At 35.1% G+C, this 15,740-nt stretch overlaps 1 protein-coding gene across 2 annotated transcripts in view; it reads right to left on the reverse strand.

Moving 5' to 3' along the window:
* Positions 1-714: 714 nt before the first annotated feature.
* Positions 715-15,740, reverse strand: part of LOC127862917 (uncharacterized) — a 32,156-nt gene continuing 17,130 nt past the window's right edge. Inside the window, exons 2-3 of one of the 2 annotated variants that reach the window (XM_052402190.1) lie at positions 13,193-14,953; positions 715-9,636 (exon numbers count right to left, since the gene is read on the reverse strand). In XM_052402190.1, coding sequence (XP_052258150.1) covers positions 9,620-9,636; positions 13,193-14,953 — 1,778 coding nt within the window. In that variant the 3' untranslated portion in view covers positions 715-9,619. Of the gene's footprint in view, positions 9,637-13,144; positions 14,954-15,740 lie in introns of both variants that reach the window. The other variant, XM_052402191.1, reaches the window with a different exon arrangement.

The following is a 15,740-nucleotide window of genomic DNA, read 5'->3' on the forward strand; positions in this document are numbered from 1 at the left end:
CTTGACCTTGAACTTCTACCACTCAAAATGTGCAGCTTCATGAGATACACATGCATGCCAAATATCAAGTTGATATCTTCAATATTGAAAAAGTTATTGCCAATGTTAAAGTTTTCGGACCGCCAAACGCCATATATTTGACATTTGACCTTGAAGGATGACCTTGACCTTCACCTTTCACCACTCAAAATGTTCAGCTCCATGAGATATGCATGCCAAATATCAAGTTGCTATCTTCAATAGTGAAAAAGTTATGGCCAATGTTAAAGTTTTTTTTTGACGGACAGACAGACTGACATACTGACTGACGGACAGTTCAACTGCTATATGCCAAAGGGCATAAAAAGCAATCTCAAGCTAGGTCTTCGTGTAATCTATCTATACACACCATTTCAGTAGATAACCTCTTTTAATTTCAATCAATGAGCACATGACATTTTTCTACGTTAAGTAACTGTGACCTTTACCCAACACACCCCAAATGCAATTGTAAGCTCAGTTCCATGCAGGGTTTATATATCATTAGATTAATCAAGACTGGTCCATGAAAAGTAATGTTAATACCCCAGAATCCATCTGTCTGATAAAACAAAATTATGAATATCTCTGTTACAGACAAGCAAACAAGTCTGATTAACATGTTCACATTAAAATTATCTTTAATACAAAATGCAAATTATTTTGATACAAGTTTGACACAAGACTGCAACTATAGAGAGCTTCAGATTTATTCACACATGCAATTTTGACACTTTTTTTTACAGACAACACAAACTCATTCAAACAAAAGAAAACACAATAACACATTTGTTTAACACCATTAAAATGTTAAAACTGCTATTAGACTAATGCTTTTTGTCAATTATAGATCTTAACCCATTGTATTCATGCTATATTAGTTGCCCACATTTAAAAAATGCATACAGTAATTATAATATGAATAGTTAAGGATATAAAAATAATACACACAAACACATTTGCATTTATTTACAGTGTCGGATCATCTTTCTTGCTAAAAAATAAATGCCTTAGGAATGTAACTGTCTTTCATGACATTTTTGCTGATGTTTACATGCTTACAAGTTTATAAAGCAATTGTTAAGAAGGCCAAAACCCACTAAGAATCTGAATACATTAAGATTAAGATTGTTTATAGCAAAATTTGGCATGAACTTGTCAAGTAAATTAAATTATTTTTACTTATTCTGAATTTAATCCCATGCAGAGAAAACCTTCTTTTACAGATTTTTATCATCGCAAAGAGGTGATAATTGTAGATACATCGTCCAATGATTTCAAACAATATGTCTGGATATATAGACTATATAGACTAAAAGCACACAAGACAAGATACATGTTCAGTTTGGGTTGGCACAGCATAAATTCCACTACATGAATCATCTATCCAAGACAATTAATTATTCAAACATACAAACAGCTTAACTAAGATTCATCATCTGTTCAATAAATAGTACAATACATTCCAGTAGAAAAATACAAAATACAAACATTTGATGTAAACTTTATCATGCCTAATATTAACAACAGATAATGCTGACTCACAAAGTGCAACAAAACGCACAGAAAGTTCACCAATATGGCCCTAAATGCCCACCTAGCTGTATGCTGAAATATTCTATGAACCAGATCTGTTTATTAAATAAGTTGAGATCATTAAAAACAAGGTGTGTCACAAGATGTGCCATATGCCCCTAAAGCAAATTTGGAGAACGTTGACCTTTCACCGAGGAGTGATATAACTCGTACATATATATATATGCTGAGGCTTATATTATCTGAGGCTTTCAAAAGTTGCACAGCAAAAAATAAATAATGAACTTTGACCTTTAATCGTGACCTTGAACGTTAACCATAAACATGGCAAAACATTTTCTGCTGATAAGAGGGAGTAATAATTCAAAGATATATTAAACTCCACTCAACCGTGAAATGAAAACGAGCAGAAACAAAGTTGTATACCCTTTTACCTTGAATTGCGACCTTAAACGTTCACAAAGGAACATGGGAGTTGCACGCTGCACATTGTCTCATCATGGGGAATAATAATCAGAATTGATATTAAAATCCTTCCAAGGATGTAAAAAGTACTGAGCAAAAAATTAAATTCTTTACTTAAGCACTTGATTTGTGATCTTGACCATTTGAAGAGGAGCATAGGTGTTGTACAGTAAGGTCGTGCATTTCAAATTTGGGGAAATACATATAGATTCTGGAGTGACAAACAACAGACAAAAAGCTATCCCAAGTGAAATATTAAAAATTAAATAAATAGAACAATAAAATCTCAACCCTAAATAATAACAAGAGGGCCATGATGGCCCTGAATCGCTCACCTGACTAACCAAATACAATCCCAACCCAGATTTCATCAAGATAAACATTCTGACCAAATTTCATACATAAAGATTGGATGAAAACTGTGACCTCTATTGTCTACACAAAGTTTTTCGAATATTTGACCTATTGATCTAGTTTTTGACCCCAGGTGACCCAAATACAATCCCAACCCAGATTTCACCAAGATAAACATTCTAATCAAATTTTATAAAGATTGGATGAAAACTGTGACCTCTATTGCCTACACAAGGTTTTTCTATTATTTGACCTAGTGACCTAGTTTTTGACCCTAGATGACCCAAATACAATCCCAACCCAGATTTATTCAAGACAAACATTCTGACCAAATTTCATGAAGATTGGATAAAAACTGTGACCTCTATTGTCTACACAAGGTTTTTTGTATTATTTGACCTTGTGACCTAGTTTTTGACCCAAGATGACCCAAATACAATCCCAACCCAGATTTCATCAAGATAAACATTCTGACCAAATTTCATAAAGATTGGATGAAAACTGCGACCTATATTGTCTATACAAGGTTTTTCTATTATTTGACCTATTGACCTAGTTTTTGACCCCAGATGACCCAAATACAATCCAAACCCAGTTTTTATCAAGATAAACATTCTGACCAAATTTCATAAAGATTGGATGAAAACTCTGACCTCTACTGTCTACACAAACAAATTGTAACGTTTTTTCTATTATTTGACCTAGTGTCCTAGTTTTTGACCTCAGATGACCCAAAAACAATCCCAACCCAGATTTCATCAAGATAAACAATCTGACCAAATTTCATAGAGATTGGATAAAACTGCGACCTCTTTTGTCTACACAAGGTTTTTCTATTATTTGACCTAGTTTTTGACCTAGTGACCTAGTTTTTGACCCCAGATGACCCAAATACAATCCCAACCCAGATTTCATCAAGATAAACATTCTGACCAAATTTCATAAAGATTGAATGAAAACTTCGACCTATATTGTCTACACAAGGTTTTTCTATTATTTGACCTAGTGACCTAGTTTTTGACCCAAGATGACCCAAATACAATCCCAACCCAGATTTCATCAAGATAAACATTCTGACCAAATTTCATAAAGATTGGATGAAAACTGCGACCTCTATAGTCTACACAAGGTTTTTCAATTATTTGACCTAGTTTTTGACCAAGTGACCTAGTTTTTTACCCCAGATGACCCAAATACAATCCCAACCCAGATTTCATCAAGATAAACATTCTGACCAAATTTCATAAAGATTGGATGAAAACTGTGAACTCTACTGTCTACACAAGCAAACTGTTGACGGATGCACACACGCACGCACGCACATACGGACGCTGGACATCACACGGTCACATAAGCTCACCATGTCACTTTGTGACAGGTGAGCTTAAAAGTCCATGTCTGAGTAAACCTATTGAAACAATTTAAACTTGTAAGAACATTTTGTCGAATTGGTGCAAAAAGGTATCATGTGCTATTAAAGTTAAATTGCACATGGTTCCTTTTTGCACTGATGGGGCAATTTATTTTTACTTTTGCACTTTAAATATACAGAAATTGTAACAAAAATTCTTACACATATTCAGAACAAGACAATAGTAGTGTTTTCCTTAAACTTATCAATTCATCAGATTTCATATTTCCTTACTAATTTATTTATTTTCAAACACTTTATTTGGTAACTTTGCTTTCTACCACATAAGTTTTATCAAGATTGAGTCATAGTGCTGTGACACGTTAAAAAAACATTTGACCTGGTGACCTAGTTTATAGACGAATGTGACCCACATTAAAACTCAACCAAGATATTGTCTCGATAAACATTCAGACCAAGTTTGATAAAGATTGAGTCATAAATGTGGCCTCTAACATGGTGGAAAGGTTCTTCTCCGATTTGTTGTGGTGACCTTGTTTTTGGAGGCAAATGACCCAGATTTAAGAACGGCATAATTTCAAGATACAAAAGTTTAAGAGTCATTTGTGAGTTTTCTAAAGAAGCAACAACATTTGTGTGTTTTCTAAAGAAGCAACAAGGTTTTCTTAGATTTGACACACAAAATCTATATTCTAATTTAAACCTAGATATTGTCAAGATAAACATTCTTACCAAGTTTCATCAAGATTGGATATAAAAAAGTTGCCTCAACAGTGGTAACAAGCTTACAGTTGATGACACTTAAGGCACAACAACAGACATAGTTGGACCATAACTGCGCTCTATCCCAAATAATGTACTTTTTTCTTTTTTTTCAATGCCAAAAGGTATAATTTCTTAATTTTCTTCAAATCATGCGTATATATTACATTTTTATAAGTTTAATAATATAAACTATTGCAAGCTTGGAATGAATGAATTCTAAATGAATGACTTAACAAAACAATGAATTACCATGCATACGCCATATATAATTGATTCAAATACTAAGTTTTATCAATCAAGCTTGAGTATTTTTTGAGTTATAACAGGATTCATATTAGTTTTCAATTATTTCTGTATTCATAACAACCACATTTTTTTCACAGCAAAATCTAAAAGAAAATATTACATATTCCCGATATTGACCTTAATCCACCTTTCAAGTTGAATACACCTAGCTTAAGTGCTTTTTGAGTAATAGCAGTGTCCTGATTTGCACAGGCTGTAGAACATAACAAAATGTATGTGCCAATTTATTAAAAAAGCTTACCATGCACAGTAGAAACAAATATATACATTCAATTTATCCATTTACCAGGAATATGTAAACATTGATGTACTATTTGGTTATTATCATTAGTTTAAATGTGTTATAAGTTGCTTTTTTGTGACAAATGAGTAACTGTATTCTAAGAACAACTTGAACAAAAGTTTCTTATTCCCATTCTGAGACTATTTATAGAACAAGCACATGCCCATAGTATCAAAAATTGGGCCATACTTATGAGTAAAATTGTACAAGATACAGATAACTACTGAAAGCTAAATCAAGCCAGTAAATTGTCAAAATATTGCTGATTTTAATACAGTATATATTACAATATGTGTTGTTGTGTCCAAGAAAAAACTATAGATTGACAAGTTCATAACAACAAGAGGGCCTGAAATGCCCAAAGTCGCTCACATGAGATAACAAGATATTATTGAGACAAATCTTCTGACCAAGTTTCATGAAGATGAAAATAAATGTGGCCTCTAGAGTCTAAACAAGGTTTTACTATAGCCATCTAAGGAAAAATGCCCCGCCCCCTGGCAGCCATGTTTTTTAACAAACCGGCATCATTTTTGAACTCTTCCAAGATATTATCGGGATGAATCTTCTGACCAAGTTTAATGAAGATCGGACAGTAAATGTGGCCTCTAGATTGTGAACAAGATTTTACTATAGCCATATTAGGAAAAATGCCCCGCCCCTTGGAAGCCATGTTTTTCGAGCACACATAATTATTTTCGAACTCATCCAAGATATCATGGAGACCAATCTTCTGACCAAATTTCATGAAGATTGGACAATAAATGTGGCCTCTAGAGTGTAAACAAGGTTTTACTTAAGCCATAAATAGCCATATAAGGAAAAATGCCCCACCCCTGGTGGCCATGTTTTTAAAGCAACCAAAACCATTTTCAAACTCATCTAAGATATCATTGGGACAAATCTTCTGACCAAGTTTCATGATGATCGGAAAATAAATGTGACCTCTAGAGTGTTAACAAAGTTTGACTTAAGCCATATAAGGAAAATGCCCCGCCCCCAAGGTGGCCATGTTTTTTTCAACCAACCGGCATCATTTTTGATCTCGTCCAAGATATTATTGGGATGAATCTTCTGACCAAGTTTCATGAACATCAAACTATAAATAGGGCCTCTAGTGTTAACAAGATTTTACTATAGCAATATAGCCATATAAGGAAAAATGCCTCACCCCTTGGCAGCCATGTTTTTCAAGCAAACGTAACCATTTTCGAACTCATCCACGATATCAATAAGACAAATCTTCTGACCATATTTCATGAAGATTGGACAATATATTATGTGGCCTCTAGAGTGTTAACAAGGTTTTACTATAGCCATATAAGGAAAAATGCCCCGCACCCTGGCGGCCATGTTTTTCAACAAACCGGCATCATTTCTGATCTCGTCTAAGATATTATTGGGATGAATCTTCTGACCAAGTTTGATGAAGATTGGACAATAAATGTGGCCTCTAGAGTGTTAATAAGATTTTACTATAGCCATATAAGGCAAAAAGCCCCGCCCCTTGGCAGTCATGTTTTTCAAGCAAAGGTTACCATTTTCAAACTCATCCAAGATATCATTGGGACAAATCTTCTGACTAAGTTTCATGAAGATCGATAAATAAATGTGGCCTCTAGAATGTTAACAAGGTTTTACTATAGCCATATAAGGAAAAATGCCCCGCCCCCTGGCGGCCATGTTTTTCAACAAACCGGCCTCATTTTCGAACTCGTCCAAGATATTATTGGGATGAATCTTCTGACCAAGTTTCATGAAGATTGGACAATTAATGTGGCCTCTAGTGTATACAAGATTTTACTATAGCCATATAAAGCCATATAAGGAAAAATGCCCCGCCCCTTGGCAGCCATGTTTTTCAAGCAAAGGTTACCATTTCTGAACTCATCCAAGATATCATTGGGACAAATCTTCTGATCAAGTTTCATGAAGATCGGAAAATAAATGTGGCCTCTAAAGTGTTAACAAGGTTTTACTATAGTCATATAAGGAAAAATGCACCGACCCCTGGCAGCCATGTTTTTCAACCAACCGACATCATTTTCAAACTCGTCCAAGATATTATTGGGATGAATCTTCTGACCAAGTTTATGAAGATCAGACAATAAATAAGGCCTCTAGAATGTTAACAAGATTTTACTATAGCCATATAAGGAAAAATGCCCCGCCCCTTGGCAACCATGTTTTTCAAGCAAAAGTTACCATTTTCGAACTCATCCAAGATACAATTGAGACCAATCTTCTGACCAAATTTCATGAAGATTGGACAAGAAATGTGGCCTCTAGAGAATTAAAAGGGCAAATGTTGATGGCGCATGACGGACGACTGACAAAAAGCGATCACAAAAGCTCACCATGAGCAGGTTGTGCTCAGGTGAGCTAAAAATGAGTGTTCTAAACTCTTTTCACTTTAAAATCTTAGGTGTATTCATTGAGAGGGTAAGAGGGGCTGATCAAAGAATACTCGTGCTATACCAGGTTTAAACAATGTATCTTCATTACTTTTTGAGAAATTGCAAGATCCAGTTTTGTTGATAGACATGCTAATGGAGGGGCAGGCAGATAGACAAGAGGGCCAGAGGCACACAGTCACTCACCTGAGACTTCAGGGAACTGAACTGCTTTCTGCAACTTTTGAAATGATTATGAAAACATTTTCAAACTTGGCCAAAATATCAACTAGAAAGTTAACAAGGTTTAACTATAGTCATATAAGGAAAAACTGCACCGCCCCATGGAGGCCGTATTTTTTAAATAACCATAACCATTTTAGAATTCAGTGGAGCTAGCATTAGAACAAATGTTCTGACCAAGCTTATTTAATATAGACTTCTGTTGAAAGAACAATGGTTTACTATAGCCATTTGAGGAGAAAAGCCACGCCCACTGGCCGCCATGTTTTACAAAGCACAGGAACCATTTTCTAACTCGGCCCATATATCATTAGAAAAAATGTTCTGACCAAGTTTCATTAGTACATTAATTTTTTAAGAACAACTCAGCATTAGAACAAAAGTTCTGATCAAGTTTCATACAGATTGGACCATAAACGTGACTTCTAGAGAGTTAACATGGTTTTACTACAGCCAGATAACAAAACATGAGCCACCCCCTGGAGGCCATGTTTTTCAATGGACAGGACTCATTTTGGAACCCAGCCCAGATATCATTAGAACAAATATTTTAAAAAGTTTCATGAAGATTGGACTAAAAATTTGACTTCTAGAGTGCTAAACAGGTTTTACTCAGGTTTTACTGTAGCCATGTAAGGAAAAATACCCCACACCCTGGGGGCCATATTTTTCAACCAACCATAACCAAATTTTAACTCAGCTTTTAACTATCATTAGAGCGAATGTTGTGACCAAGTTTCTTAATATTGGACCATAAATGTGACTTCTAGAGTTTTTTTTACCAAAGCCATACAAGGCAAAATGCTTTTCAACACACAGGAACCATTTTCGAACTCATCCAAGATATAATTAGAACAAATGTTCTGACCATGTTTGGTGAAGATTGGACTATAAATGTGACTTTAACAGTGTTAACAAGGTTTTACTATAACCATATAAGGAAAAATGCCACGCCTTGTGGCCACCATGTCTTGAACCAAACGGAACCATTTTCAAACTCGTCCATGATATAATTGGGACAAATCTTCAGACCAATTGTTTCAGATTCGCAAATTTTCATTGTAGTTATGATATTTATGAGGAAACAGTAATACTGAACATTTACCATGCCCTAAAATATCCATTATATGCATCTTTTGACTTAACAACCTGAAAATTATAAAGCGTTGCAACGCGAAACTTTTGAATAATTTGAGTTCTGTTGTTGTCGTTATATTTGTGACACTATGAGGATTGCTTGAATAAAGTATAAAATACATCATTCATTGTATGAGCACGGATGGCTGAGTGGTCTAAGCGTTAGACTTTTACTCTAGGAGTCAGTGGCTTGAGCCCTGTTCAGGGTTACTTTTTTTTCTTTCTTTAATTTTATTCTTGTTTTTTTACTGGAGCTTTTTAGATCCAATTTGTACATTTAACAATATAAAGCATTTTTAATGACAAGCTTCAATACATGGCAAAATCTGTGAAAAGGTCCCTTTAACAAGGCAAATGTAACACGACAGACAAAAGGCAATCATAAAAGATAACTATGAGCTTGCTCAGGTGAGCTAAAAAACAGACAAAGGGTATTCCTACACCTCACACTTTCACCCCTTGGTTTAAAATACATAACTCGGTTAAGTGGATTATTGCATTGATTATTAAGTTGTTTAGAAGTTTCTTTTGTAGAAAATAAATTATAGGATTTTGTTATCAATATATTGACACATGTGTCACTTAATGAAAAGTATAAAGTAAAAAAAAGTACAACAAAATAATGTCTATTCTATGGAATAGACTGTAGCGACAAACTAAAAATGGAGTTAGGCAACAGGGCTTAGAAGATACATCAGTGACAAAGAGAAGTAATTCCCTTGAATATTTTTCACAGGCTGCCCACAATTATCCAAGGTTCCATTCTGAAAAAAAAAAAAAATAAGTACCGTACATGAAAGTTAAAGATGTTTGTAAAACAAGAGGCAATATGACAATATTAAGTTCTCAAACTGTAATGTTTAAAAAAAAATATATTTTTGCTATATAAGTCCATATAAACAATTTAAACCCCCAACAATGGCCAATTGTAACCATAGGAGAATGATTTAAGTTATTTCTTGGCTTTGTATTTTCAGAGAAGAAAACTAAATTTAGTTTGCTAATACAATATATTGATTATTATCAATCCCCCCATGAAGTAGCAAGTTTTGACTCCCATGAAGTAGCAAGTTTTGACCCAAAAAACATTATTTGTACAAACCTTTAAAGTAGACCAAACATACTAAGTCTTACAACCCAGAAAAACGAGTAAATGTTTTTTTATTTATTAAGTCTATATAAATCATATGACTCCTCGGGTATGCCAATTGCTGACCCCATGGGCATGATTTGAACAAAGTTTGTAAATACTACATACTACTGTTGATTCTCATTTCATGCATATTCACTGGATCTCAAATCATGCATATTCATTGAATCTTTAATCTAAAATATGTGCATATTTTTATTAACTCTAACATTATACTTCAGACGTGTATATTTCTTGAGTATTCTATTTTGTGGATGAGCTGACCCACAAAGTTACACACAATTAAAGTGTCGGACTAATAATATTTGTTTCTCTAGAAATATCGAAGCTCTGGATAGAATTTATCTGCAATTATGTCCATATAAAAATACGTCAAGTGGAGTGTGGTACGTTTTAATCCCAGGGACGTGATTTTAACAGACTTAGTAGATGCGATGTCCAATGCCAAATATTGAACACCTCTTCCTTGGGGTTTCGGAGAATAAGATTTTTAAGTAATATACTACATAATTTATGTTTATATCATGCAATATCTGTGGAGTACAGAAGAACAGACTATAAAAGTATAGTCTGAATACCTGTAAGGTTTTACATAAGCAATATAAGAAAACTGCCCCGTCCCATGGTGTCCATGTTTTGTACAGAACTGGACTGGAACCATTTTCACACAAAGCTGAGATATTATTAGAACAAATATTCTGATTAAGTTTCATAAAGATTGGACAATATATGTGACTTCTAGAGTGAAAACAAGATTTGACTATAGTCTTATAAGGAAAACTGCCCCGCCCTCTTGTACGATGTTTTTCAATAGACCAGAATCATTTCAAACTCTCCTTAAATATAATTAGACAAATGGTTTCATGAATATTGGAAGAAAAATATGACTTCTAGAATGCAGATGGCTTCTCACTTTTGCTACCAAAGCTGTGCATACTGACATAAACAAAGCAAATATTGACCAAGCACAACAGACACAAAGTGATCACAAAAATAAAGGGAAAATGCTGGATTTTTGTTGCTATAATTCTTATTGCGTTTCACATTGTTCAATGATTTTTGGCTTAATTTTAAATATCACTGTTTGGAATACGACTGAGTGTGGATGCCTTTTTGTTCAGTTGACGTCGCGCTTTTGAATTTTTTCAGATAAATAAAATTAGTCTGGGTCCATTATATTATAATGGCCTGGCAGATAAAAATAATGGCCAACTCTTTACATCAATTTGTTTCTATCTATAGCAACAATATGCATTATTTACCAAATAAAAAAGGAAAGGGCTTTGCAGTTTCAGAAAATATTTTTTTAAGGTTTTCCCTATATATGTAATGTGCATAGTACATGTCAAATTTATGAATAATTTTTTACCCCATGGGCATACTTTAATGATGCTTCATACCAAATATAAAAGCCTAGGGCTTTGGTGTTCTTCGCACATTAAAAAATAGGTATTTCCTATCAAAGTCAAATAAAAATTGGTAACCCCACTTTTTGTACGCTTAAAGATAATTAATTTGATAAGTGTTTGAAAATTTAGATACTAAAAAAATTCCTAAAACAGTGTCTGACAATTTAGAGACACACTGACAATATACCTAATGCATGACATGTTCCAATATCCCTGTGCAAGGTTGTACTTTGACCACAGAGTACAAGGCTTGGCATTTGATATACTGTAATATTGTCTATTACCGGTGTACTAGCCTATATACGAAAATAACTAAAATAATGTTAAGGTCCTATGACCTCTCATTCATCTGCCAAGTTTTATGACAATTGGAAAAAGCAACAATTATTTTGGCTTTAAATGAGGTTTCCAAAAACTTAAGTGTCAGAATTTTAACAGTAATTTCAGCAAACTTTAAAGATGACCTCAAGAGAATACCATATGCCAAATCTAAAATCCATGGGTTTCACAGTTTTAGACAAGATTTCAAAATGTATTCCCTATACTAGTTTATGTAAAACTTGTGACCCCCATGGTGGGGCCAGTTTGAACCCAGAGGCACAATTTGAACAAACTTTGTAGATGACCACAATAAGATGCAAACAAGAGATGTGTTTGTCAGAACCACAATGCTCCCTATTGTGCCGCTTTGAGTTATTATTTTTTTTATTATATCCCTTTAAAAATATTACTTCCCGTGTGAAAATGATCTGTACCTGCCAAATGATAAATAGAAATGATCTCCCTTTAAAGCTTGTTACTTCCCTTGGATTTGTTTTTTTGACCTTTGACCTTGAAGGATGACCTTGACCTTTCACCACTCAAAATGTGCAGCTCCATGAGATAAACATTCATGCCAATTATCAAGTTGCTATCTTCAATATTGCAAAAGTTATGACCAATGTTAAAGTTTTCGGACGGACGGACAGATGCCATATATTTGACCTTTGACCTTGAAGAATGACCTTGACCTTTCACCACTCAAAATGTGCAGCTCCATGAGATACACATGCATGCCAATATGAAGTTGCTATCTTCAATATTGCAAAAGTTATGACCAATGTTAAAGTTTTCGGATGGACGCACAGACCGACAGACAGTTCAACTGCTATATGCTACCCTACCGGGGGCATAAAAACTGAATATAAATCCTCTTGGTCTAGTGGTTTCAGACAAGATATTTTAAAGTTTGCATTAAAAAAACAACCTTTGTGAACTAATTAATCAATGGACCAAAACCATCTTAACAATTGTATATATATGTAAAATTCATGAAGTTTCATCAAATTCTGCCTTAAAATTTACAAGATGTTGTTAAAGTAAAATGTCATGGATGAATGGATGCATGCAGGGACAGATGGAGGACAGCAGTCATGGTATCCCAATAGCTCACATTGTCCTCAGTTGAACTTAAATGGGCCATAACTCCAGTTGTTTTTTTCTCAAAAACATCTTAACAAAAAATTGGAAGTGCCCAATGCCACATGCTGGTAAAAATGTTTATCTTTCATGATTCTAGTTGCAAGACTTTTTGAGTTACATGTGACACAAACATCTTACAGGCGCAAGAATGGACTGACAAAGCCAAAAAATACATCCCCACCCCTCCTAATGTGGGACAAAAATATATTTCACACAGTCTCTCTTCCAGTAAATATTCATAATAAATCATACTTGTCTTATTTTTTTGCTGTCTATTGTTCAACCACTAAAGGAGCTCACCTCCTGGTCTATAAATGGAGTGAAAGGTTGGTTGCATGGCAGCTGCCTGATCAGAATACATTGCCAGCCTCTGGGAGGCCAGACCTTGGTAGCTCTGCAGCCGAATGGCATGATCTCCACTCTGGTCAGGATGCAGCCCCACCAGCGTAAGGCCTCTATGGTTGCCATGGAAACCAGTGTTGAACTGGCCTGCTGCATTCAAGGTTACAGGATTCTGCAGTTGAGAAAGATTGGGTTGGATCAGCAGCTGTGACCCAATCTGGCCTCTATGATCCATGGTTAGGTCAGAGAGCACAGAACCAGTGGCAGATCCAGGAGCCGGTGTCACTATTCTGGGAATGGGTGTCCCAGAGTGACTTGGTCGGGGAATCACTGCAGAGGGCTGCTCACATTGACTACCAAAGCTGTGAACATTGGCTGTGATCTGATTGTGAAGGCTTGAGTGTGAGCCCATGTTCTGATTTCGAAATGGCATTGGAACAAGATGTTGCTGAAAAACTGAAAGTTGTAGTCCTTGATTAGAGTTTATAGACTTAATGCTACCACATTGCTTTCCACTGTCTGAATAGCTATGACTCTGAGATATAGGAGCAATAAGTGAAGCATTTGAGTTAAGCAAGTTGTTATATTTTGAAATGTTATTAGCAATTGTCATGTTGACAGCCTGTTTGATTGATGGAACTATGTTGACAGCAGATATCTGCTCACTCACAGCAGATGGCAATGTTATCTTTTCACTGTTGGTCCCTGCAGTACCAGCTAAACTTGCTGATGTGAATGTCAACAGTTGTGCAACCCCATTACTTTGCGATATGATTGCCATAGGTAATGTGTGATGTGTTCCAGGCTGAGTGGAAATGTTCTGACCAGGAAGCCCAGTGATATATTTCACAGCACTTTGTTGAGTCTGATTACCTGTTCCTTGTGACTGTGCATACACTGTGCATGTCGTTGTTTGAGAACCAACAAGCGACTTTGGCAGAACTTTGATCACATTAGCTTGTTTATTGTTAGGAGATTTTTGATCTAGATTAGAAACACTTGTTTGTTTACTGGAAGAAACAGGTGTAACCAAACTATGTGCATAAACACTTGTAAAATCTGAATGGTTGTTTCTTTTTGAAGAATTAGTTATTCTACCTATCACAGATTTCTGATTACTTAGCACTGAGTTAGAAGTTTTATCTGCAGGGTTTACAGACTGTATTGCTGTGGAACATCCAACTTTATTAACTTGAACAGTTTTCATTAAGTTGGGGTTTAAGACATGTAGGGTATACTGTTGAACACCGTTTGCAAGGTCATAACCAGACCATGGAATCATCTTAGCAGGAAGCATTGGCTGTGTGGGCAGTGTCTTGTATTTCAACAGTTTCTCCTTGGAGTCATTGCCGGATTCACCGCTGGTGCTGTTGCTTTGACTACTTGGTGATGAGCTAGGGCTTCTGCTGCGGGATCCAGAACTAGAGATGCTTGACAACGAGCAGGTCTTCGACTTAGAACTCATGGAGGCTGAGTTTGGTGATGCAGAAGGGGAAATAGATTCCAAACGAGGCCTTTTGGGTGAGCCATAAGGTACCTGACCTTGACTTAAATTTCTCTTCTGTACTTTCTTATTTGTGAACTGATTTTTAATTTCAAATGATTTGAAGAGGGGATCTTCTGTATAAGGTTGTTTTTGTTCTTCTTGAAGAAATTTGTGTTCTTCTGCTGCAGTAGCTAACAGGGCATCAAATGTGGCAGATGGATGTTTGCTTGAGCCTGCATAAGAAAACATGCATATATGTTTGAACATTTTGTTTATAACAGATAATCTAAGATACATTGCATGATTGTGTAATGAGATGAACCAGTAATAGTGATTAGATTGGATTCCTGACAAGCCATACATTCAGGACAAGAAGGTCAAACTCAATTCAAATTATTAACAGTTTTTCCACCATTAAAAAAAATTCAGCAAAAATAAATGTTTTTCACCATACTTTTGAGAATATTTAAGACTATTCAGTAAAAAACATAATTTGTTGCTGTTCATCAAACCTCATCATAATGAAAATCTTCAGAAAGAACCAAAATCAACTTTGTTCTTATCATTTTTCTGATTTCGCAGGCAAAATAAATATTCAGACATCTGCATAAAGACAATGATTGTCATAATATGAATTAAGTGCATTCAGATGGTACATTGGGATTTTTATAAAGGTTATGCTTCTTCATGTTAACATATTGTTTTCTTCATGGTAGAACATGTTACTCAGCGGAAAGGAACAATGTTGAACTTCAATTGAGATATAATACGACCAAATGTTCAGAGCAATTTTCATAAAGATTGGGCCAAAATCATGACTTCTGGAATGTAAACTGTTAAGCCATAAAACAAAATGTCCCTCCCCCCCTAGCAGCCATTTTTTTTTTAACAGACGTTTATTATTTTGTTTACTTTCTAAGCTCATTCGGAAAGAGATTTAAAACTTTGTTTTGATTCCAGCAGGACACAATTTAAATAATTGCTCCTTGGTAAATAAGATCTGAACAATTTAAAAGCACA

The sequence above is a fragment of the Dreissena polymorpha genome, chromosome 16, assembly GCF_020536995.1.
Source record: "Dreissena polymorpha isolate Duluth1 chromosome 16, UMN_Dpol_1.0, whole genome shotgun sequence".
Lineage (NCBI taxonomy): Eukaryota > Metazoa > Mollusca > Bivalvia > Myida > Dreissenidae > Dreissena > Dreissena polymorpha.